Source organism: Rana temporaria, chromosome 1 (assembly GCF_905171775.1).
Source record: "Rana temporaria chromosome 1, aRanTem1.1, whole genome shotgun sequence".
Taxonomy (NCBI): domain Eukaryota; kingdom Metazoa; phylum Chordata; class Amphibia; order Anura; family Ranidae; genus Rana; species Rana temporaria.
In genome coordinates, this window is record NC_053489.1 from 108,744,967 (window position 1) to 108,769,515 (window position 24,549).

At 42.7% G+C, this 24,549-nt stretch overlaps 1 protein-coding gene across 2 annotated transcripts in view; it reads right to left on the reverse strand.

Moving 5' to 3' along the window:
• ACOT12 (acyl-CoA thioesterase 12) overlaps positions 1 to 24,549 on the reverse strand; it is a 131,049-nt gene that overhangs the window by 22,832 nt on the left and 83,668 nt on the right. For both annotated transcript variants that reach the window (XM_040341645.1, XM_040341642.1), the window contains 4 exons: positions 24,124 to 24,179; positions 16,931 to 16,994; positions 9,738 to 9,821; positions 5,441 to 5,574 (listed from right to left, as the gene is read on the reverse strand). In XM_040341645.1, the coding sequence (XP_040197579.1) occupies positions 5,441 to 5,574; positions 9,738 to 9,821; positions 16,931 to 16,994; positions 24,124 to 24,179 (338 nt within the window). The remainder of the gene's footprint in view (positions 1 to 5,440; positions 5,575 to 9,737; positions 9,822 to 16,930; positions 16,995 to 24,123; positions 24,180 to 24,549) is intronic.

The window sequence follows — 24,549 nt, forward strand, 5'->3', positions numbered from 1 at the left end:
GGCTAGAGGCTCTCGTCTCAGGTGGTGATGCTTTTTTGTCTTTTCTAGTCCCTGAATTTTCCTCTGGGAAGACATATTCCTAAGCAAAAAGCAAAAAGGTACCATCAAATGCATATACTTCTGTGCTAGTTAAGCCATCTACATACAGTATTGCAACTAATCACAGTTTCATGCTAAGTGGGTTTCCTCTTTTGGGGGGTGCTCAATAACCATCCACATAGAGACCTTACATGCCCTGTAAGCTGCTGTGTCCCTGATCAGGGGAGAACTGCAGGTTTGAGAGGCTTTATGTGCACATCTGCCTGCCTAAGGGCCGTGGAATGACATGCTCACGACCCGCCCCTTCCTCCTTGCTGTGCCCCTTAAAGCACACATGACCTAGGGGAGAATGGCGGCATTCTGAGAGGAAGAAAGGTCTTCCTGTATCATGCTAGTGAGAGGGGACATGGTTGCTATCCACGGCAGAGCTCTGCAGCGGACAGTGTGCTGTCTGAAATGACCCAACACTGTACTGGAGCTTGGTGAGTAAAAACGCTTTACTCCCCCTAGTGGCGGTAATAGAGAAGACACCCACTCAAAAGGAAAAAGTCTTTAAGATAGATATAGGCTTAAGGCTCCATGCACACTGAAGCTAAAAAAAAAAAGCTAAAAAAAAAAACACACACGCCAGTAGCTTTGCAGGGAGCCTTTCAACATGTTTATTAGCATTTTTCAATGTAGCGTTTAGCTTTTTTTTTCTCTCAATGGATAAAAAAACGCTAAACAATGCTGGTGCCAGCGTTTTTGAGCACTTTGCGTTTTTTAGCGTTTTTTCCCCCGCCAAAAAAACGGCACTTTGAACGCAAATTTTGGGCGTTCAGAAAAAGCAAATAAACTCCACTGCTCATTAACACTAAAAAAACATGGGGGGTACTTCCTGTATGGGAGGGGTTATATGGAGGGGAACTTGTTCTCATTGGTTGTGCCAGTGTCCAATCACCTCTGGTGACCCATACAACCCAACACAAAAAGGAGAAAAAAGGAGAAAGAAAAAAAAGAAAAAAAGACTAGGCTTGTCTACAAATCTTTAATTCCATAAACAAAGATCTCTAAACACTGCACTAACAATGCAAGATAGCCAAAATTAAGGTGGTGCTCCAAAACAACTTTTAATTCTCCTTGGTTCTGGTGCGGAGCAGGTCAGTGCCGACCGAAAAAAGTCCACTTCCACTCCTTTATCTCACCTAGCCACAAAAGAGTCACAATCTGTGTGTCTGTACTAGTCAAATAATGTTTTATCTGAAAAAGCAACAAAGACCCAGCCTGCAGACCAAAAGAGTTTCACCCAGTGCATGCTTAATCATAGATTACTAGGAAAAACACATTTGAGTGGGGCAGTCTGCAAGTGGGGAATCGTTGTTGCCGTCACTCATTAAACTTTGACTAGCACAGACACACAGGGGGCAATCCTGTTTTTTGTCTCATTGAGACAGCATTTTAAAATAAGTTCTTTCTAAAAATACATTATACTTCTACTTTAAAAATCAACCTTTCCCAACCTGATATCCATGGAACCCGATGGTTCCTTCAGAAGGTTGCTAGAGGTTCCTTGAGCAATCGGCCATTTCCACCACTGTTAATTACCGACGCAAGTGATCTTTTTAGCCATCTGTAAGGGGGTAGTCTTTTAAATGCTGGCTAGCTAGAAAGTGTGCTGGTAAATTTTTGTTTGAAGTGCATTGCCCCTCCATATGCACCTTACTGCAAAGGCTAGTTATAAAATTGGGGCGACTGACATCATTTTGTATAGCTTGTTCGCCGATTGGTGTGGGGGCACATTTGATTCCTTAAGCAGCCATTTGATGTTTTTGCTGGTTGTCCAATGTGTTCCTGTGCCTTTGAGGAGTGGGCTCCCTTCAGGGAAACCTGCCCTTTATTTATCCATATGCTTCAACTTGCAGACTCTCAAAACGATAGAATTAGGACCACAGTATACAGAGGAGCCTTGACGTGCACAATGCGGCTTCCACATATATTTGCAAATGTGTGCAACAAAACCCTCTGCTTTTAACCACTTAGGACGGCCTAACGCCGATATACGTCGGCAGAATTGCACGGCTGGGCACAGGCACGTACAGGTACGTCGCCTTTAGGAGCCCAGCCGTGGGCACCTGCGGACCCGATCGGCGCCCGTGTCCCGCGATCGGTCACAGGAGCTGAAGAACGGGGAGAGGTTTGTGTGTACACACCTTCCCCGTTCTTCACAGTGGCAGTGTCATTGATTGTCTGTCTGTTCCCTGATATAGGGAAAGACGATCAATGACGTCCAGCCCCGCCCCCCTACAGTTAGAAACACATATGAGGTCACACTTAACCCCTACAGCGCCCCCTAGTGGTTAACTCCTAAACCACAATTGTCATTTTCACAGTAATCAATGCATTTTTATAGCACTTTTTGCTGTGAAAATGACAATGGTCCCAAAAATGTGTCAAAATTGTCCGATGTGTCTGCCATGTCGCAGTCACGAAAATCGCTGATCGCTGCCATTAGTAGTAAAAAATTTTTTTTTTTTTTTTTTTAAATGCCATAAAACTATCCCCTATTTTGTAAACGCTATAAATTTTGGGACAACTAATCGTTAAACGCTTATTGCGATTTTTTAAAAATAGGTAGAAGAATATGTATTGGCCTAAACTGAGGAATTTATATATTTTTTGGGGATATTTATTATAGCAAAAAAAATCTAATTTTTTTCTAAATTGTCGCTCTATTTTTTTTTATAGTGCAAAAAAGAAAGAAAACCGCAGAGGTGATCAAATACCACCAATAGAAAGCTATTTGTGGGGAAAAAAGGACACCAATTTTGTTTGGGAGCCACGTCGCATGACCACGCAATTGTCAGTTAAAGTGACGCAGTGCCGAATCGCAAAAAGGGGCAAGGTCCTTAACCTGCATATTGGTCCGGGTCTTAAGTGGTTAATGTGAATGGTTAGACGGTGTCAATTTGGTGGTTTTTCAAGCTAGCAGGCAAGTGTTCTGGAAATGTACGTAGGTTTGTGATGTGTGTTGCCCTTCTATGTGCACCTTACTGCAAAAGGCCAGTTATAAATTGGGGTGGTTGCCATCTTTTTGTATAAGTAGTCCCAATGACCACCAATGGCGAGTAAGAATGCTTCTTACTGACCATCACACTAAGATACCATGAGCTGTAAGTAAAGTACTTAGGGGTTCCCTAAAACTAAAAAAAAAAAAGTTATTTTAAGGGTTCCGCAGTGTTAAAAATGTTGAGAAAGGCTGATCTAATGTAAAACAGAGTCTCAGGAATGGGTGGACTCAGACAACCCATAAAAAAAAAAAAAAATTAGAGTATCTATTGCCCAAAATTAAAGAGAATACATTCTGACCAATAACGCTAATGCCGCATACACACGATCGGTTAAACCGATGAGAATGGTCTGATGGACCGTTTTCATCGGTCCAAACCGATTGTGTATGGGCGCCATCGGTTATCTATCCATAGGTTAAAAAAAGCCAACTTGTTTTAAAATTTAACCGATGGATTCCTAACCGATGGGAAAAAAACGATCGTTAGTAGGCACAACCATCGGTTAAAAATCCACGCATGCTCAGAATCAAGTCGAAGCATGCTTGGAAGCATTGAACTTTGTTTTTTTCAGCACGTCGTTGTGTTTTACCTCACCGCGTTCTGACATGATCGTTTTTTTAACCGATGGTGTGTAGGCGCGATGGACCATCAGTCAGCTTCATCGGTTAACCGATGAAAACGATCTGTTCTCATCTGATGGACCAATCGTGTGTATGCGGCATGAGAGGGCTTTCACACTGGAGCGGTGCGCTAGCAGGATGGTAAAAAAGTCCGCTAGCAGCATCTTTGGAGCGGTGAAGGAGTGGTGTGTATACCACTCCTGCCCAATGAAATGAATGGGGCACCGCGGCTCTACCGCCGGCAAAGTGCCTCTGCAGAGGTGCTTTGCGGTGGTTTTAACACTTTATCGGCCACTAGCACGGGGGTAAAAGCTCCCAGCTAGCGGCAGAATAGCACCGCGAAAATGATGGTAAAGCATCGCTAAAATTAGCGCCGCTTTACCGCCGACGCACCCACCGCCCCAGTGTGAAAGGGGCCTTAGAGCTACTGACAGGGTTTAGTGCTGTGTCCTTACTGGGGAGAATTCTCACTTACTGTCAGGACAGGAAGTTATGGAAAATCTCTTGCAAGTGGAGCATAGACAAAAAACACTTTAGTGAGCACTGGTTGGGTTTTATTATTGCTGCCCATAGGTGTGCGCAGCCTATTGGATTAGGGTGTGCACCCCAAAGCTCAAACACACACTACCGATCACTCACCGAGTTCACTCAGTTATATCGTGCAAGGGGTGGAAGGTTACAGAAGAGGACACATTTTAAAGTAATGGACAGAGATGATAAAAATGTTGGACGTTTTCTATACTTGTCAGAGTATATTACACCCGTCCCTTGCAGATCCACCCCTTGCACGAGATAACAGTAATACACCTGCCCCCTTTGCTCTGCACGAGCATCGGGAGCGTGCCGCTGTATCTGGCACAATGTCTTGGTCATTGCGCAGGCGCCGAGTACAGCCGACTCTCCGCTATTCCTCTTCGGCTATTTTTGGCGGCCTTGTTGTTTGTACTGCGGAAGCACTGCGCCTGCGCAGTACAAGGGGGTTAATATCCGCCAGGCAGGTCTTTCTGGGCAGAACACCGGCAGCACTGTGAGGGGAAGGGGGGCAGGGCAGTAGGGGAAATCTGTGCCGTATAGGATGATTAGGGTGTGCCTGGGCACACCTGGCACACCCTGTGTGCACACCTATGTTGCTGCCCATGCTTTCCATTCCTGATAACTTCTGCATCCCTCATTCCTGACACAGCTGTGAAGGGGACAAGATCTGATAGAAAATACTAAACAAGGGTGTCACTGTCACAGACTAAAATTAAGACTTGACAGACATTTTAAGTCCTCCCAATTTTATCTCAAAAAGAACTGTAGCTAGATTTGAACTTTAAAAAGGTGGCCTTTTCATCTGCATTTCTTATTAGGAGGGGGTTTCATCTTTGTTCAGTCCTTATCGAGGGTCAGTATCTACTTCCTCGACTGATATTTTGGCTCAGGTGCAATACAGTTTTGTAAATCCTAGTGTCTGCACAATTCTTGTCTGTAAATACAAGACGCAGATCAGCCCCTGCTGCATCTTCTCAACTTGTGACTTGCTACAGAGGGGGGGGGGGGGTCTGCTTTCCTATGTCTGCAGAAAACTGACATCTCGACCTAGTAAAGTCACTTGACAGGAGCACAAGAATTTGTTTATGGTAAAAAAGGTTCTGCTTATTTCAAAACTTATTTTGTTGTAGTATAGTGTAATATGTCAAAAATGTATACATGCAGACTTGTAAAAAGGTACTGAAAGTTTGTTATGCTTACAAGTAGTGCATATCCCACTGTGGTCGCAGACCGAGGTCAGACAGCTGCAAATAAGCCTGGCTTGCGTGTACCTTTACTTGCATTTCAACTTTTATTGATAGTATATCTTTTTCTTCATGAGTAAAAACTTTCACCTGAAAAAAAACAAGAGTGAAATTTCCAAAATGTGTTGACTTTACACTTTAATAAAAAAAAGCCTCAAGTCTGATCGTTTTATACCATAAGACCCAGTGCAAGCAACCCACACTGCATTCGCGATTCTTTTGGGGTGTTAATTTTGTATTGACACCTGCAGCGGATATGCTTTCCTGCGATGCATATGTGTAAACCAAGATTAAAGGGGTTGTAAAAGGTAAAAAAAAAAAAATCCCTAAATAGCTTTACCTTAGTGCAGTCCTCCTTCACTTACCTCATCCTTCCATTTTGCTTTTAAATGTCCTTATTTCTTCTGAGAAATCCTCACTTCCTGTTCTTCTGTCTGTAACTACACACAGTAATGCAAGGTTTTCTCCCTGGTGTGGAGAAAGCCTCTTGAGGGGGGGAGGGGGCGAGCAGGAGGGTCAGGATGCCCACTAACACACAGCTCCTTTCTCTATCTGCAAAGTAGAGAGTGTCCCGACACTCCTGCTCACCCCCTCCCCCCTCAAGAGGCTTTCTCCACACCAGGGAGAAAGCTTTGCATTACGGTGTGTAGTTACAGACAGAAGAACAGGAAGTGAGGATTTCTCAGAAGAAATAAGGACATTTAAAAGCAAAATGGAAGGATGAGGTAAGTGAAGGAGGACTGCACTAAGGTAAAGGAAGCTATTTAGGGAATTTTTTTTTTGTTTCATAAAGTTTTAGGGAATTTTTTTTTTTTTTACCTTTACAACCCCTTTAAGGCTGCAATCACCATTGGACTGAGTGTCTTTGGTTGTTTTTCAGGCTTTTTTTTCTGTAGAATATGTACAGGCATTTATGTGGGCACCTGAGACTTGAGCTCAGTCCCCTCCCTTAGTCATGTCCCTCTAATGTGTTTCATCTGGATTGGGCTTAATTGTAGAGGTAACCTATATGATTAAACCCAATCTGGTTGAAACGTATCAGTGGTGCATGGCCAAGGGCAAGGACTGCACAGTGTGATAGTGCCGCTCTGGGTTTTTTACATTGAAGTTAGTGCTCCTTTCAGGGCCTTGTACCTTATATGGAGGTTCAGTTAATTTGTTGTGTACAGGAGGCTTGGAGCGGCGCGGTTTTTATTTTTTTTCACACTCCTGGCTATGGTTTTGACCAAGGCTGTGAAAACAAAGAATACGAGCACAAAAGCTCATGGTGCAATAACGTCTTTTATTGGATAAAAAAAAAAAAAAAAGAATAAAAATCAATACACTCACAAGTGAAGGTGAATAAACAGTGGCAAACAGTTCCTCCAATAGAGAGCCTTAGCGAGGGACACAGCCATGCTTCAGAGTGAATGAAAAGACTGCTGGATGGGCATGCGCCACAGACACAGGCTCATCAAGCAGCTGCCGACGGGCCACAAGTGAGCCGCTCATTGACTGAAGAAACAGCCGGTCAGGAGAGGGCTGTGGGGTGCCTACAGGGCCGCCATCAGGGGGGTACAGGCAGTACACCTGTAAGGGGCCCAGAGGTCCCCAGATGACAACCCTCCTTTAAATGTTTATTTTTAATATAATATATATATATATATATATATATATATATATATATATATATATATATATATATATATATATATATATATATATATATATATATATATATATTTCTTTTTATTAAAAGGCCCAGAGGTCCCCAGGGCCCCGGATGGCTACCCCCTTTTTTTTTATATAGATTTTTCTTTATTTCTTTTTTTTTTGTAAAGGGCCCCCCCACTTCTCAATTCGCAGCAGCCTCCCCGCTTCTCAATTTCAGGCAGCAGCACCCCCCCCCCCCGGTTCTCTGCTCCTGGGGGCCCATGCGTGAAGCTGTGTAAGGGGCCCCATAATTCCTGATGGCGGCCCTGGGTGCCTACAACACTTGTCCCAGGGAGAGCTCTGGTAAAGCTGATGGAGGACGCTGTAGTCAGGATAACATGTTTGAGGGCATGGCCTCCTTCCTCCGATCATGAGCCTATGTGCTCGTATTCCCTTTTGTTTTCACAGCTATCAATTTCCCATTGATCACTGAACTGCAAGGAGTATGGTGCTGGCCAGATTGTTTCACATTAAGCATGCTCATTAAGGGATTCCGTGGTCAGTGTTTTATTACTTTGGATTGGACATTTCTAGCGCAGAGACAATTTGTTGTATTTTTTGACCAAGGCTGAAAAAGTTCTGCATGAATATTGGAAATTGTTACAAAAATTTGACTAAATAAAAGTGCAGTTTGTCAGCATGTGACTTACGGTAATTATTCTAGATACATGTAACAATCCTCAACAATAATACAGAACCATTTCAGTCTTAGTCAGACATAGCCGGGAAGGGGTCATAGCCATGACTATGGGTGTGCAAGGTGGAAATATATCAGCAATATTACTGGAAATGATTGCATATATCTGAAGCAATAGGTTGGATTGAGGTAGATGTGTGTTGGCTTATTTTCATTTTTAGTTTTAATATTAATAACAAAAACAAAAAACAGAAGTAGCAAATAGAAACAGAGAAGTAATAGTTACAGTAGTGACCACAACAGTAATAGTACATTGTACCAACATATAGTTTTTCTCTTATTGCACACCCTCCTTGAGTTCCTTATTCCACTATTAAATGTACACCCGTCATCAGGTAAAAAAAAAAATTGGATGCCATTGCTGACTTTTTTCTTGCCTGGCTTTGTGTCCCCCACCAGCACTAAAATGTTGGGGTGCAGACCCGGAAAAAGGATGCAAAATAGGAATTTCAGAAAAAAGTCTATCTGAATACAACTACACGTGTGACTCATGGTCTTAAAACAAAATGGCAGTATGACAGCCCAGCAACTAGTATTTCCAAAAAGAGCGATCTGCAGTGGCAGTTCCTTTATTTCCTTCAGGACAGGTTTACTTTAATGTTGGCCTGTGCACCAAGCCAAACATTTTGCCCTTAATTTTCTTCCCTGAGCTCTACAGGGAACACATCAAAGCTGCTACATATATCGATTTACTGAAAATGGAGTGAAAAATCTGGTGCAGCTTTGCATGAGCGCCAATCAGCTTCTATCTTCAGCTAGTTCAATTTAATCAAACAAGCTGGAATCCGATTTCTATGCAGAGCTGCACCAGATTTTCCACTCTTCTGTTTTAGTAGGTCAACCCCATAGAATTAACAGGCCCATTGCATTTTAAATTAGTTATAACACAGTACCCATATGAAAGGCACACAACTTTTGGTGTCTATGGGTACATGCTTACTTTGCCTAATAGGAAAACAAGCCCTGCTCATATGCATTTTATACACAAACACACACTTGCTCACTCAGTTTTTTTCACTAGCGAATATATATTTGGGCGATTAGCTAAATCATTTCCCTTCTACATAGTATAGTCATTTCTAGCTTGAAGACACAATCAAGGTAAATTCAGATGTACATCAGTTTCCTTTTTCTCAGTTTAGAGACAGTATAAAGAACAAACACTAGAGGGCAGTGGTGCATTAAGTAAAATTATACAATTTTCAGCCAAAGCTTTTCAGACACCTATTAACTAGCTCTAGTAGAACACCCTAAATTATTTTATTTTTCCAATTAGGAACCTGGTATATTTGCATATCGAAAGAGTATTGCAAATATAAAAAGATCAAAGAATGTTTGCCAACTCAAGTGCAGATAAAACCTACTGTATATAAAATATTCCTTTAACTTTTCTTACTATGAATGCCTCCAGTACTTTGTGTATGAGAATATGCCACGGCTAATATTACTTTCAGCCTTGTGATAATTTTCAATCAATGCTATAATAAAGCTTGTGGTATATACACTAGAATTGATTTGATAATTTTTAACTGGCAAACAATGATTTTATTAAAGGATTCAACAATCATCCCCTTATTGTGACCGGCCAGTCTTGATCCGGTTTGCTTACCAAAGTCTACATTTTACGGCCTATAGAGATTTTAACTTTAAATCCTAATTTGCGCGTCATCATTTGTACCTGCCACAGAGTCACTTTAGTGGTTACATGATCTGTGGCAAGTGGGCTAAACTGATCTCTAGGCATTTACAAAACAAAAACAAGAATACCAGTGATGGCTGCAATTAAACGTGTGTAGTGTTTACATGCAGCAGTAATATAAAGCAAAAAAAAAAAAAGTTGCTTTCAGATGTGAGAAAAACTTACAGCCCGCATTGTGCTGCTCAGTTCCCATCCATCAATGGCAGCAAGAAAGGTCAGCGTGGCAACATTATTATAACCAAGATATGCCTGGGACAAAAAAAATAAAAACAGTAAAGAATCAGAATTTGATAGGACTTCCATTTGTCAATAGATTCAAATTAAAAGCATAAATGTCAAATTATTTCTATGAATGTATCATTAAGATTCTAAACGTATTATTAATTTACAATTTAAACCGCTCCATTTTAGGTCTCTGTAGAATGCAGACACAATTTTTTATTTTTTTTGCAAAATGAACACACAGTATATACAACTGCATAACACTGTACATAGAAAGATCTGCACTTATCAAGATCAAAAACTTTGGAATGATTGTATAAAACTATATAACAGTACATAAAAAGAAAGCTCTGCAGGCGTAAAAACTAGAGAACTGAAAAAACGTCCTGAAATGTAGCTTCAGGAGAAAAAAAAAAAAAAAAGTGTCACGTGTTTAAAAGGTGAGACTTTAAAGTACTGCAATATAAGTGGATGTATGTGAAAGGACCCTGTCCATAATCCTGATCCTAGCTTCTATGATTTTCGGTTTCTTTCTGTGTGTGAAGTTTTGGGCTTATAGACCACCTTTGAGAGATCCAATAATCAGGGCTGGCGCTAATGCAAAGCAACATGGGCACTTGCCTTACGGCACGACAGGGAACAGGGCAGAAAATTGATCAGTCGCCTGCCCGATCGAGATAGTAGAGACGAGTGCGTGTCTGTGGCTGGGCTGCCGCTGCGGGCGGCATCTGAAGGACGAGTCCTGTCCAACACCCCCCCCCCCCCCCCCGTCGTGCCGCTGTGCAGTCACTCAGTCTCGGTGTGTATGTCCTTGGCTACACGGCGGTGCCTACGTCAGTGAGTGACGCAAGTGGCCTCGCCCCTAGTTCCCCTGGCTGCGTGCTCAGCCACATGATGTGAAGAAGCAAGGCCGAGGGCTGCAGGAGGCGGAGCAATGGACGGACCGGACCCGCACCAGCAGGCAGTGCAGCCTGCGGCGTCATCCTGGAGGTGACCCGGCGGCGACCTGTTGAGGGACTCAGATTGTTCAGAAACAGGTAAGGGGGACCGACCGGTTTTAAAGTTTCCTGTTTAAAAAAAAAAAAAAGGCACACTGCACTCCTGGGATTTGTAGTCCTCTGTAACTGCAGGTATTCTGCATTGCATTTTATATAATGTATTTCTGGGATTTGTTGTTCCTTATAGCTGCTGGTATTCTCCATTGCGCTGTATAATGTATTATTGCTGGGATTTGTAGTTCCTCTATAACTGGTCAGTGGTAATCTGCATTGCGCAGTATAATTACAGTGCCTTGCGAAAGTATTCGGCCCCCTTGAACTTTGCGACCTTTTGCCACATTTCAGGCTTCAAACAAAGATATAAAACTATTTTTTTGAAGAATCAAGAACAAGTGGGACACAATCATGAAGTGAAACAAAATTTATTGGATATTTCAAACTTTAACAAATAAAAAACTGAAAAATTGGGCGTGCAAAATTATTCAGTCCCTTTACTTTCAGTGCAGCAAACTCTCTCCAGAAGTTCAGTGAGGATCTCTGAATGATCCAATGTTGACCTAAATGACTAATGATGATAAATAGAATCCACCTGTGTGTAATCAAGTCTCCGTATAAATGCACCTGCACTGTGATAGTCTCAGAGGTCCGTTTAAAGCGCAGAGAGCATCATGAAGAACAAGGAACACACCAGGCAGGTCCGAGATACTGTTGTGGAGAAGTTTTAAAGCCAGATTTGGATACAAAAAGATTTCCCAAGCTTTAAACATCCCAAGGAGCACTGTGCAAGCGATATTGAAATGGAAGGGGTATCAGACCACTGCAAATCTACGAAGACCTGGCCGTCCCTCTAAACTTTCAGCTCATACAAGGAGAAGACTGATCAGAGATGCAGCCAAGAGGCCCATGATCACTCTGGATGAACTGCAGAGATCTACAGCTGAGGTGGGAGACTCTGTCCATAGGACAACAATCAGTCCCTGTATACTGCACAAATCTGGCCTTTATGGAAGAGTGGCAAGAAGAAAGCCATTTCTTAAAGATATCCATAAAAGGTGTCGTTTAAAGTTTGCCACAAGCCACCTGGGAGACACACCAAACATGTGAAAGAAGGTGCTCTGGTCAGATGAAACCAAAATTTAACTTTTTGGCAACAATGCAAAACGTTATGTTTGGCGTAAAAGCAACACAGCTCATCACCCTGAACACACCATCCCCACTGTGAAACATGGTGGTGGCAGCATCATGGTTTGGGCCTGCTTTTCTTCAGCAGGGACAGGGAAGATGGTTAAAATTGATGGGAAGATGTATGGAGCCAAATACAGGACCATTCTGGATAAAAAACCTGATGGAGTCTGCAAAAGACCCGAGACTGGAACGGAGATTTGTCTTCCAACAAGACAATGATCCAAAACAAAGCAAAATCTACAATGGAATGGTTCACAAATAAACATATCCAGGTGTTAGAATGGCCAAGTCAAAGTCCAGACCTGAATCCAATCGAGAATCTGTGGAAAGAACTGAAAACTGCTGTTCACAAACGCTCTCCATCCAACCTCACTGAGCTCGAGCGGTTTTGCAAGGAGGAATGGGCAAAAATTTCAGTCTCTCGATGTGCAAACTGATAGAGACATACCCCAAGCGACTTACAGCTGTAATCGCAGCAAAAGGTGGTGCTACAAAGTATTAACTTAAGGGGGCTGAATAATGTTGCACGCCCAATTTTTCAGTTTATTTGTTAAAAAAGTTTGAAATATCCAATAAATTTCGTTCCACTTCATGATTGTGTCCCACTTGTTGATTCTTCAAAAAAAAATTGGTTTTAGTTCTATGTTTGAAGCCTGAAATGTGGCAAAAGGTCGCAAAGTTCAAGGGGGCCGAATACTTTCGCAAGGAGAATACCACCAGCTATAGAGGACTACAAATCCCAGCAATAGTACATTATACAGCGCAATGCAGAATAACGACATCTATAGAGGAAGATATATACATATATAATGTATGGGGTGTGTGTGTGCGCGCCGAGGGGGGGGGGGCTTCATTAAAATGCACCTTCGCCTGAGTTGGCAAAAATCCTTGCACCGGCCCTGCCAAAAATGTAAGTGGTTTTAGGCCTCATGCGAACAGTAATGCTCCAAATATGCTAGAATTTTTTTGCCCCCAAAAAAATGCCTATATACCGTATTTATGCACATATTGCTTTCAGTGTAAAAGTATTCTACTGTCCAGAATATTCATTTATTCTGGTCATGGGAATAAATGTACATGCATATGTGCACTTATGAGTGTTTAAAGTCTGATAACCTGCATGCTGAAAACAGTTGAGACTTTTTATGCCCCCTGAACAGTGCACATACAATGCCCTCATGTGCATGGCCACATTAAATGGCATTCACGGGAATATAAAAAGAAAACCACCAGATGCCCTTAGCAGCAGCAATTTTATACCCATGTGCATGAGGGCTTAAAAGGGGTTGTAAAGGAACATTCTTTTCCCCCCCAAATAGCTTCCTTTACCTTAGTGCAGTCCTCTTTCACTTACCTCATCCTTCGATTTTGCTTTTAAATGTCCTTATTTCTTCTGAGAAATCCTCACTTCCTGTTCTTCTGTCTGTAACTACACACAGTAATGCGAGGCTTTCTCCCTGGTGTGGAGTGTCGTGCTCGCCCCCTCCCTTAGACTACGGAGAGTCAGGACGCCCTCTACGTTGCAGATAGAGAAAGGAGCTGTGTGTTAGTGGGTGTCCTGACTGTCCTGTAGTCCAAGGGAGGGGGCAAGCATGACACTCCACACCAGGGAGAAAGCCTTGCATTACTGTTAGTAGTTACAAACAGAAGAACAGGAAGTGAGGAAGTGAGGATTTTTTAGAAGAAAGAAGGACATTTAAAAAGCAAAATCGAATTATGAGGTAAGTGAAAGAGAACTGCACTAAGCTAAAGTAAGCCATTAAGGAAAAAAAAAAAAAAAATACCTTTACAACCCCTTTAAAGGTTTTAAATGTCTGTAGGCAGACAGGTTAGGCTTGGGCAGAACAATAAATATTTGTCAGCCAGGTTTCTGGAGAACCCCCCGAAAGCTTCCCTTGGGGGCACGTGGCAATTCCAGATAGTGGCATGAAATAAGTCTGCAGTTATATGAAAGCCTATCCAGCTGGCACCCTGTGGATACAGGGCTACACCCTCTGGAAAACCAACATATTTTCCATAGACCCTACTCATTACAAAAAACATCTGCTTTAGGACTGAAACTTCTAGCAGATTGTGTGGTCCGTCACCATAGAAATTTAGACATATGTGGGAATTTTCTACACTGTAAAACTATTTAGGGGTACCCTGGTCACTCCAACTTCTCTAAACTCACATTTCATTAGCAAATCATTTACAAAGAAATTAAAGTGTAGTGCACCCCTAAAGAGCCGCTGGATGTTTTGGTCCTATTTCTTGCTCAGAGCACACACACCCAGACACACAGCATTTCCAACATTCTTCCACTGGCTCCAAAGAACAGTCTAGGGGTTTCCATTTCTTTTTTTGCTTTTTTATTGAGCACAATGAACTGGAATAAGGAAAGGGAGCATGGGATATCCCAAAAACTGGATAACTTAAGGCCTCCTCAATTTATGGCTGCAATTCACAGACTGCTGGCTACACTGCTTACACTGAATGTTGCACACAATCTCAATGCTGATAGGGATATATAATTCTTCCAGAGTTTAAAAGCTACATAGTGTCACCAACTCCTCAGCAATAGGGTTTCTTTCTCAATTAGCCACAGAATCATCGGTTGCCGCCTGCCAATATTCACCAGGTTCTTCTTACTGAGGGAGATGTAGACTTCTACCACCATAGGACAGTTGGATGCTTTCCCACCAACTTCCTCCTTAAGCCCTTCAGGGAGCTTCTCCAGACCCCACTTGAACCCTGGTTCTCAGCTTGGGAATAGGCCCACCCAGCCAAGGCTAGCTGGGACCTTGGTTTCTTCATTACAAATCCTTCCAGAAAGCTTCTCCAGGGGCAGAGACCCTGCAAAGGGGTCCCCTTTAGCAGAACTGAACCCAGGAAATGTGCCTGCTGCTCAGGCCTCAGACTATTTATGAGCTCTCTTGCCACCTCCTGAACACACCTCCCCAGGGATTTGCATGAACCCCCATAAATATTTAGGCCCTGTTCTCCCTCCAACTATACTTCTAGAATCCTCTAGCAGATGGGGAAGTAACAGAGCAGCAACCTGTGAAACACTGAGCAGGCCCTAAGCAATCATTCATTGCTCCACTGATTACAGAGAAACTAAACTACATTTACTTAGCAGCCTACTCTATACTAGGAGGGTGCAGCCTACTCTATACTAGGAGGGTGCTACAAAAGTAAATGGTGCCAAATTTTTTATGGACACTACAAAATAAGGACCTTCCTTGCAATTTACACACTCCTAGAAGGTCAAGTAAGTGGCCCAAAAGAATGTTTGGGGGGGGGGGGGGCAAAAGTAATATATATGACCAAGCTGGAACAACTGTATTCTTTTAGTTATGGGCAGCCAATGGAGGGAATGACAGACACCTTTCACACTGGGGCCACTCTGCATTAGCTGTAAAGCGCTGCTAGTTTTAGTGGTTAAAAGCACCCCGCTAGTGGCCAAATAAAGTTTTTTTTGGTGTATACAAAGATGCTGCTTACAGGACTATTTCTAACGTCCTGCAAGCGGACCACCCCAGTGTGAATGCACTTGGGCGTTCACACTGGGGAGACATGGGAGGCGTTTTTTCAGCCGCAATTTTTAGCGCTAAAACACCTTCAGTGTGAAAGGGGTCTAAGGGCTTGTGTGTGTGTGGGTTAAAAATAGCTGCAGTTTTATCTACCCTCAACCGCCCACTTCGGCTGCTGGATACAGTATACATGCCATGATGCTTTGCTGCCACAGCAAAAACTATGCTTCATGTTCCATTCAAGTAATTGGAGCCATGCTGCAACTCCTAGAGGAACTAAGAAAACCATGAAATGCACAGATGAACTCTCTAATTTGCCAAATAGTTTATATTCCTATCTATCCAGTCCTGAGGATTACAAGGCCATCCAGGGAGTGCAGACAGGCTAGTGACCTGGCATTATTCTATTGCAGTTAGGCTACACCCCCTTATTTGTGAATGCAAACAGAAGCAACATGCTGGTAACCTGAGCAAACTGCTCTCTTTCTTTCAGTTCTGATTGATTCCTAGTGGCGCTTCTTCCCTTTAGAGCCGGTTCACACAGGGGCGGCACGACTTCGAGGGCGACTTGGCCAGGCGACATGAAGACGACATCTAAGGCGACTTGCAAAATTACTTCTGTATAGAAGTCAATGCAGGTCGCCCCCGAAGTAGTACAAGAACCTTTTTCCAAGTCGGAGCGACTTGCGTCGCTCCTATTAGAACGGTTCTATTCACTAGATTGGGACGCGACTTGTCAAGCGGCTGCGTCGCCTGACGAGTCGCCCCAGTGTGAACCGGGTCTTACAGATTTATTGCTACTTGCACACTAGTTGGATTTAAAATGAGAGAGATTATATATATATATATATATATATATATATATATATATATATATATATATATATATATATATATATATACACACACACACACACACACACACACACACACACACACACACACACACATACATATATACACACACACACACACACATACATATACACACACATACATATACACACACACACACACATACACTTTAATTCTTTAATGAATACAGAGCAGTATTCATTGGTTTTTATTTATCTTCCTGTAGTTTAGATTTTACAGTCAACTAGTAACTAGCCCAACAGCAGAGTCTTTTTTTTGGCCACATAGCAGGTATGGTTTAATTGTAAAGCCACAATATAATCCCAACCACTGTCTTTGGAAGAAAAGGAAAGATACAGAGAGTTGGACGTGACTAGTACTGTGGATGCAAATTTTAAATAATGGCGTTCAGAGGCATCAAATATTACCCTCAAGTAACAAAGTATATAATCAAATTAGCCATAAGAGTTTTTTTTAAAAACATGAACTTTATACATTTAGAAACCCTAAAAAATAGCATTCATCTGAAAGCTATAAATTTGCCAACTGAATGACTAGATATTTTTTTACCACATATAAATACCTGGTTGCCTTTTTCCCAAGGATGAGAGATTGGCTTTTCTGGTTTGCTTGATAGAATATACTTTCTAAAAAAAAAAAAAAAATCGAACGTATAAACCAAGCTACTAAAATATAGGTTTTAAATTTGTATTTTCTTGAGTAAATGTATCTACTGTTAGAGTGTAAATGCATGCGTTTCTTTATTTACATATCTGTCATTGTGTACACTAGGGATGGGCCAAACACCCCCTGTTTCGGTTCACACCAGAACACCCCACCAAGTCTATGGAACCCCAAAGTCAACATTTTGAAGGCTTGTATACAAGTTATTGCCCAAAAAAAAAAAAAAAGAAGAAGGGTATGGTGACCTGGCTACTGCCCTGGGGGGGGGGGGGGGGGGGGGGGGGAGTTTTTTTTTTTTGCATTGGTACAACGCCTTTAAAAAATTCAAGCTAGACTTACCGGTAACTTGTTTTCCAGGAGTCTTTCAGGACAGCACATGAGAGAGAGTGGCTCCTTCCACCAAACTTAAAATGAGGCTTCTCCCCACAGCTCATTAGCTGTAGCAGAGTACCTCAGGCCCAAGCTGGAACACAATCACATGCTGTCCCAAAAGACTCCTGGAAAACAAGTTCCCAGTAAGTCCAACTTGAATTTTCCCTAAACTTCTTTCAGGACATAATCTAAGAGGATAAAACGAGACTTGCCAACTAGGAAGGAACAACAGCCTGCAGGACCGTTCTACCAAATGCCTGATAACCTGCTGACAGAAGGTATAGTCTAATCACGGACAAACTTTAGGCAACTTGACCACGTAGTGGCCTTACAAATTTGATCAGGGGTGGCGCCAGCTTTTTCTGCCCATGTAGTGGTCAGAGCGCTAGTAGAATGTGCTCCAATTCCCAGTGGGGGAAGACAATCCCATCTGGGAGTAAGCTTCCAAAATAGCGGATTTTAGCCATCTAGCAATTGACTCCTTTGATGCCTAGCGGCCCTTGTTGCCAGAACAAACAAAAAGTCCCTTGTTACTTCTAGGTATCGCAACAGAATTCTTCTCACATCCAATTTGTGAAATAGACTCTGCTTTTTGAACAAAAAGTTGGCAGGATAATCTCCTGCGACCGGTTATGAATGGACACTACTTTTGGCAAAAATCCCAGATCTGTTTTTAGTATAATCCTAGCTGGGTAAATTGACAAAAAAAAAAAAAAAAAATAGGTTATTTTGCGGAGAGCGTGCAGTTCAGATTCTTTTTGTGGATGTAATCGCAACTAAAAACACTGTCTTGAGAATTGGATCTCTTCACTAAAATGATTGCAACGGTTCAAAAAGTTTCCTTTGAAAAGGCTTGCAAAGCTACTGAAAGATCCCATGTACGAAAAACACTTGGCAGGAGCTGGTCTGGATCTAGCAAGTGCCTTAAAAAAATCTTGCGACCAAAAGATACTGAAGAAATTGATCTCTCTAGGTATACTCCCAGGGCGGCCACTTGCACCTTAAGAGTGCCAATTGAAAGACCTTGGTCTGCACCATTTTGGACGAATTCCAAAACTGACAATATCTTCCAAGGTTTGATTTGTCGAATGACGCCAAGTATTGTAGAGTCTCCAAACTTTAGCGTAAATAGCTCTAGTTACTTTATTCCTACTAGAAAGTAAAGTGGTTAACTAGCGGTTCTAACAATACTTTAGCTGCTCCTCAGATACCAGGCGGTGAGGCTTAGCCTGGCTACATCCAGGTAGCATACTGGGCCTTGTAGTAGTAAATTCTGTTTGCGAGGAAGCTGCCAGAACGGTTAGACTGCCATTTGCAGAATGGTGGAGAACCAGGCTCTTTTCGGCCAGAATGAAGTAATCAGAATTATCGACACACTTTTTCTGTATTTCCCTCAATACCAACTAAATCGACTGGAAAGGAGGGAAGGCATAACCCAGCTCAAATTCCCAAGGATGTGCTAAGGTATCTATCCCTAGAGAACCGCTGTCTCCGTAAAGAGAAAATAATTGGAGAGCTGTGCGTTTCTTTATCATGCAAACAGGTCCACCTGCGGACGCCCCTTCATCCTGGTGCTCAACAAAAACGTTTCTGTATTCAAGCTCCATACTGCTTCCTGAATTTTTCATCTGCTCAGAAATTCTGCCACTTAGTTTAGTGTGCCTTTGAGATGGACCGCTTGCATCCCCACCTGCTGGCATCTGCTGTCACTCTTTCGCTCAGGAAAGACCATAGTAAGCCTTTTGACAAAATTGACCGATTTCTCCACCAAAAGGGTCCTCTTGACCCTGGTGGGAATCTTTACTTGTGTCTAAGGTTTCTGGACTGTGGTCCCATACCCTTAGGATGAAACTCTAGAGAGGCCCGAAATTGAGTCTTGCCCCATTGAATGGCTGGCATCGTTAAGGTTTCCAGGGCTCACATAACCTCTCAGCCGATACCTTTCCGATTTGTTTGTAGCACAGCGGCTAAATTTTTTATCTAGTTTTTTTTCCTCTTCCAAAAGGAAGATTCTTTGCTTTTCTGAATTTGGTAACCCACAAACTGAACCTGTTGAAATGGACTGAAGTTTGATTTTTGAAGGTTCACGGATCTAACTCAAATGACTGCGGGCCCTGCCCAGGTCTTCTTGCAATTTTTCCCTGGAAGGGGCATTGAAGAGGTTGTCCAGATACAGGACTACCACAATTCCCTGAAGACAGAGAGGAGCAAGGGCTTCCGCCATAACCTTTAAAGCATTCCTTGGTCAACAGATTCCTGACTATAAAGAGGGAGTCCATGCAAAATATTCTGTATAGGACTTTTTTCCCTTAAAGTGGTTGTAAACCCACTTGTTGGACTTCTTATAGGTAAGCCTAGAAAAAGGCTTGCCTGTAGGAAGTGGAAATATCTCCCAAATGTGCGCCGTTTAGGAGATTTTTCACTTTTAGTACGCCGAAAATCTTCACTGCGCATGCGCAGGGAACAAACGAAACCAAGTGCCGTTTCTTTCCCAGCCCATGACGTGAATTGCAGCTCCTGAGCACATGCATGGGAGTGACGTCACGCGGCTCCGGCAAATCACAGCGCCGGAGTCAGCAGCCCAGAAGGAACAGGAGCCAGAAGATGGACGTTGCCTACTGTGGGGACATCACTGGATTCTTTTGCAGGTAAGTGACACATAATGGGCTAGTATGCGATGCATACTAGCCCATTATGCTTTTCATTTGCAGGCTGCAGCAGCGGGCTAAAGAGGAAGTAAAACCCATGAGGTTTTACTTCCTCTTTAACGGAGAAAGATCTCTTTTGGTCAGCTGTCCCATCTAGAACCAAATCTAATCTAAACCAGGATCGAATAAAAGATCTCCCATAACACTGAATACCACACAGTTTACATTTGGACGGCCCACCCCCGACCAGGTCTTCAACCACAGAGCTCTCCTGGCTGAGTTAGATAAAGCTGCAGATTTTGCTGTCATCCTTATCGATTCTGCAGATACATCTGCAATGTAGGCTACAGCCGCTGACAGGGTTGAGAAAGAATCAAGAATCTCTAGTTTAGGTGAATCTGCTATAATATGGGCCTTTAGCCGTTTTACCCAGTACTCCATATTTCTAGATATGCAAGTAGTAGCCATGGCTGGATTAAGATTGCCCATGTTGGATTGCCAAGCCCTAAAAAGTTGTTGATCCATCCTTTTGTCCATGGGCTCTTTCAGTATTCCCATGCCCTCAAATGCCAGGTCAGTTGATCTGGATACTGGGAAAAAGGCTGCATCGAGTTTAGGAACCTTATTCCAAAGTGCCTCTGAATCTTCATTACAGGGAGTGCAGAATTATTAGGCAAATGAGTATTTTGACCACATCATCCTCTTTATGCATGTTGTCTTACTCCAAGCTGTATAGGCTCGAAAGCCTACTACCAATTAAGAATATTAGGGGATGTGCATCTCTAATGAGAAGGTGTGTGGTCTAATGACATCAACACCCTATATCAGGTGTGCATAATTATTAGTCAACTTCCTTTCCTTTGGCAAAATGGGTCAAAAGAAGGACTTGACAGGCTCAGAAAAGTCAAAAATAGTGAGATATCTTGCAGAGGGATGCAGCACTCTTAAAATTGCAAAGCTTCTGAAGCGTGATCATCGAACAATCAAGCGTTTTATTCAAAATAGTCAACAGGGTCGCAAGAAGCGCGTGGAAAAACCAAGGCGCAAAATAACTGCCCATGAACTGAGAAAAGTCAAGCGTGCAGCTGCCAAGATGCCACTTGCCACCAGTTTTGCCATATTTCAGAGCTGCAACATCACTGGAGTGCCCAAAAGCACAAGGTGTGCAATACTCAGAGACATGGCCAAGGTAAGAAAGGCTGAAAGACGACGACCACTGAACAAGACACACAAGCTGTAACGTCAAGACTGGGCCAAGAAATATCTCAAGACTGATTTTTCTAAGGTTTTATGGACTGATGAAATGAGAGTGAGTCTTGATGGGCCAGATGGATGGGCCCGTGGCTGGATTGGTAAAGGGCAGAGAGCTCCAGTCCGACTCAGACGCCAGCAAGGTGGAGGTGGAGTACTGGTTTGGGCTGGTATCATCAAAGATGAGCTTGTGGGGCCTTTTCGGGTTGAGGATGGAGTCAAGCTCAACTCCCAGTCCTACTGCCAGTTTCTGGAAGACACCTTCTTCAAGCAGTGGTACAGGAAGAAGTCTGCATCCTTCAAGAAAAACATGATTTTCATGCAGGACAATGCTCCATCACACGCGTCCAAGTACTCCACAGCGTGGCTGGCAAGAAAGGGTATAAAAGAAGAAAAACTAATGACATGGCCTCCTTGTTCACCTGATCTGAACCCCATTGAGAACCTGTGGTCCATCATCAAATGTGAGATTTACAAGGAGGGAAAACAGTACACCTCTCTGAACAGTGTCTGGGAGGCTGTGGTTGCTGCTGCACGCAATGTTGATGGTGAACAGATCAAAACACTGACAGAATCCATGGATGGCAGGCTTTTGAGTGTCCTTGCAAAGAAAGGTGGCTATATTGGTCACTGATTTGTTTTTTGTTTTGTTTTTGAATGTCAGAAATGTATATTTGTGAATGTTGAGATGTTATATTGGTTTCACTGGTAAAAATAAATAATTGAAATGGGTATATATTTGTTTTTTGTTAAGTTGCCTAATAATTATGCACAGTAATAGTCACCTGCACACACAGATATCCCTCTAAAATAGCTAAAACTAAAAACAAACTAAAAACTACTTCCAAAAATATTCAGCTTTGATATTAATGAGTTTTTTGGGTTCATTGAGAACATGGTTGTTCAATAATAAAATTAATCCTCAAAAATACAACTTGCCTAATAATTCTGCACTCCCTGTAAAAGGGACATTTATGTGCACTTGGGGGGAAGATTCTCTGGTTCTGCTTATTCTTTTAAAGGCCTCAGAGATTACTGAATGTACTGGAAAAGTACTTTTTCTCTTTGCCTAAGCCCAATGTGGCATAAACTGCCTTTAGCAGACCATCTACTTGTTCTAAAGACCGTTTGTATTCTGAGGGTGCATCTTCTGCCCCTTCCTCCTCTCCTCTGAATCCTCTTTGGTATGAGAGGAGGAATGTCCCTCTTGGGTAGGATAACCTACCTTGTCCTCCACCGCCGGGATCAACTGTGAGCTCTGAGAGGATCCTGAGGTAGATGGCTGACTACCTGAGTGAAAAGATTGAATGGCAGCATCCAGCTCTTTAACTGATGCGTTTAAATCCCTGCATGCAGAAGAAGCTTCTTCCTTAACCAGGGAGTCAATGCATATTTGACAAAGTCTTCTTCCACCCCTCAGGTAACTTTACCTTACATAAAGGGCACTTCTTTTTGACCGCGGGATCAAAGATCTTAGCCTGCCAAAACAAAAAATACACAAAAAAACATCCCAGTGAGTCAACCTAACATCTCAAAAGGCTCACTGCAGGTGCACAGGAAGGATAACCAAGAACTCCATGTCCCCAGACAGGCCCTAGCCAACTGGGGGGGGGAACAAAAACAAATGGAGGGACCCCACAGTATAGAGAGTAGTACAAAACCCCCACCCCTTACCTGGGCCTTGCTGGTGCATGTGCATGTCCCACTCACCGCTGCCACGGTCTCCACAGTGGCGCTGCAGTATCCCCACATGGCTTAGCATCCAGCCGGCCGAGTCTATACTCTGCCAGTCAAAAGATGGCGGCGTTCGGTACATCAAGCAGGCGGAAGAAAAAAAAAAAAAAACTACCCGCTATAGTTATTGCCGCCGCCTAGGAGCGGCGATTCTTTTGGAGCAGAACAGGCTCTCCCTGAGCACAGAAAGAAGGAGCCCAACCATTAGCCACCCCTGGACATGGTATGGGAGGAACGGACTCTCTGGAAAAAAAAAAAAAGAAGAAGAAGAGGTAATGGTGGAGCAGGGAGTGTGGCCTCTCAGGACAGCACCTAAGAGTACCCGACCCCCCACTAGGTGTTCCCTTGCCGAAGGGAACACAAAAACTGACAAGCTGTGGGGAGAAGCCCCCTTTTAAGTTTGTTGGAAGTGGCATTTCCTCTGGGGAAGCGAGAGGAGCCACTCTCTCTGGTGCTGTCCTGAAAGACGTTTAGGGAAAAGATGGTTTTTAATGATGCTTAAAGTGAAACAAAAATTAAAAATTCCAATAAATATAGTGCCTGGGGGGTCCCCTTTATCTGCTTATAAAATGGTGCATCGGTACCATGTATAGAACCTGCTACAGCTGACATTTATAAATGATTATTTTTTTTTTTCTTAAACATTTAAATTGATTTTCCCTGCAAGCTTTCTTTAGACAAGCTGGAATTTAGACGCTGAGCACGTGGGTGGCAGGGAGTGCATTTTTTTCTTCGATGCAGCAGCCGGGGCAGAGAAATTTGCCTGCTATACTCTACAGCTGTTGATGTGCTGCTGGCAGACATGTTGGAAGGACCTGCAACACCCTTTGCTATACCATATAGCGGGGGTAGACATGAAAAGGTGAAGAATTGTGTCCCTTGTGTGTAGCTTTCAGGTGCTCTTGCCAATGTACAGTGGTGGAGCTTAAATGCCTGGGGGGTTTCTGTACAATTTCCAAACTCATTATATACTGCTGGAGTGAAAAATTGTATGTTATTATTTATGGCATTGAGGTATGAACATGCACTACAGACAGTGTTAATTTTTACGTCAGTTTCTAAAAATGAAATAAAAAGTGTGCGATACCTGGCCACGCGAATTTTCCTGCGTGCGATGGCTCCACGAAACCGTCTGATGCTGTCCTACAAAGATCAGATGCAGCTTTAGAAAAGCAAACACTCCATTTTCCAAACATATGGAAAACAGTTTCCCTAATTTCCATAATTCCATAATAGCATTTTTTAAACTGCTTATGTATGATAACTAAAATATTTTAACATCACGAACAACTATAATAGAAAAACATTTGAATGGCATCAAAAAGGGTAACTGGGTCTCCACTGCTTCAGGTGCAACCTCAGCCATTACAAAATGTGAAAATACTATGGGGCCCAGAAGAAAAGGAAACCCAGCATTGTCTGGCTGCATAATCAATGTATCTAAGCAGCAACAGCACTGAGCATGTTATTTTGGATAAATGTAAAGCGTATTTATAGACAAAAGCGTTTTTTC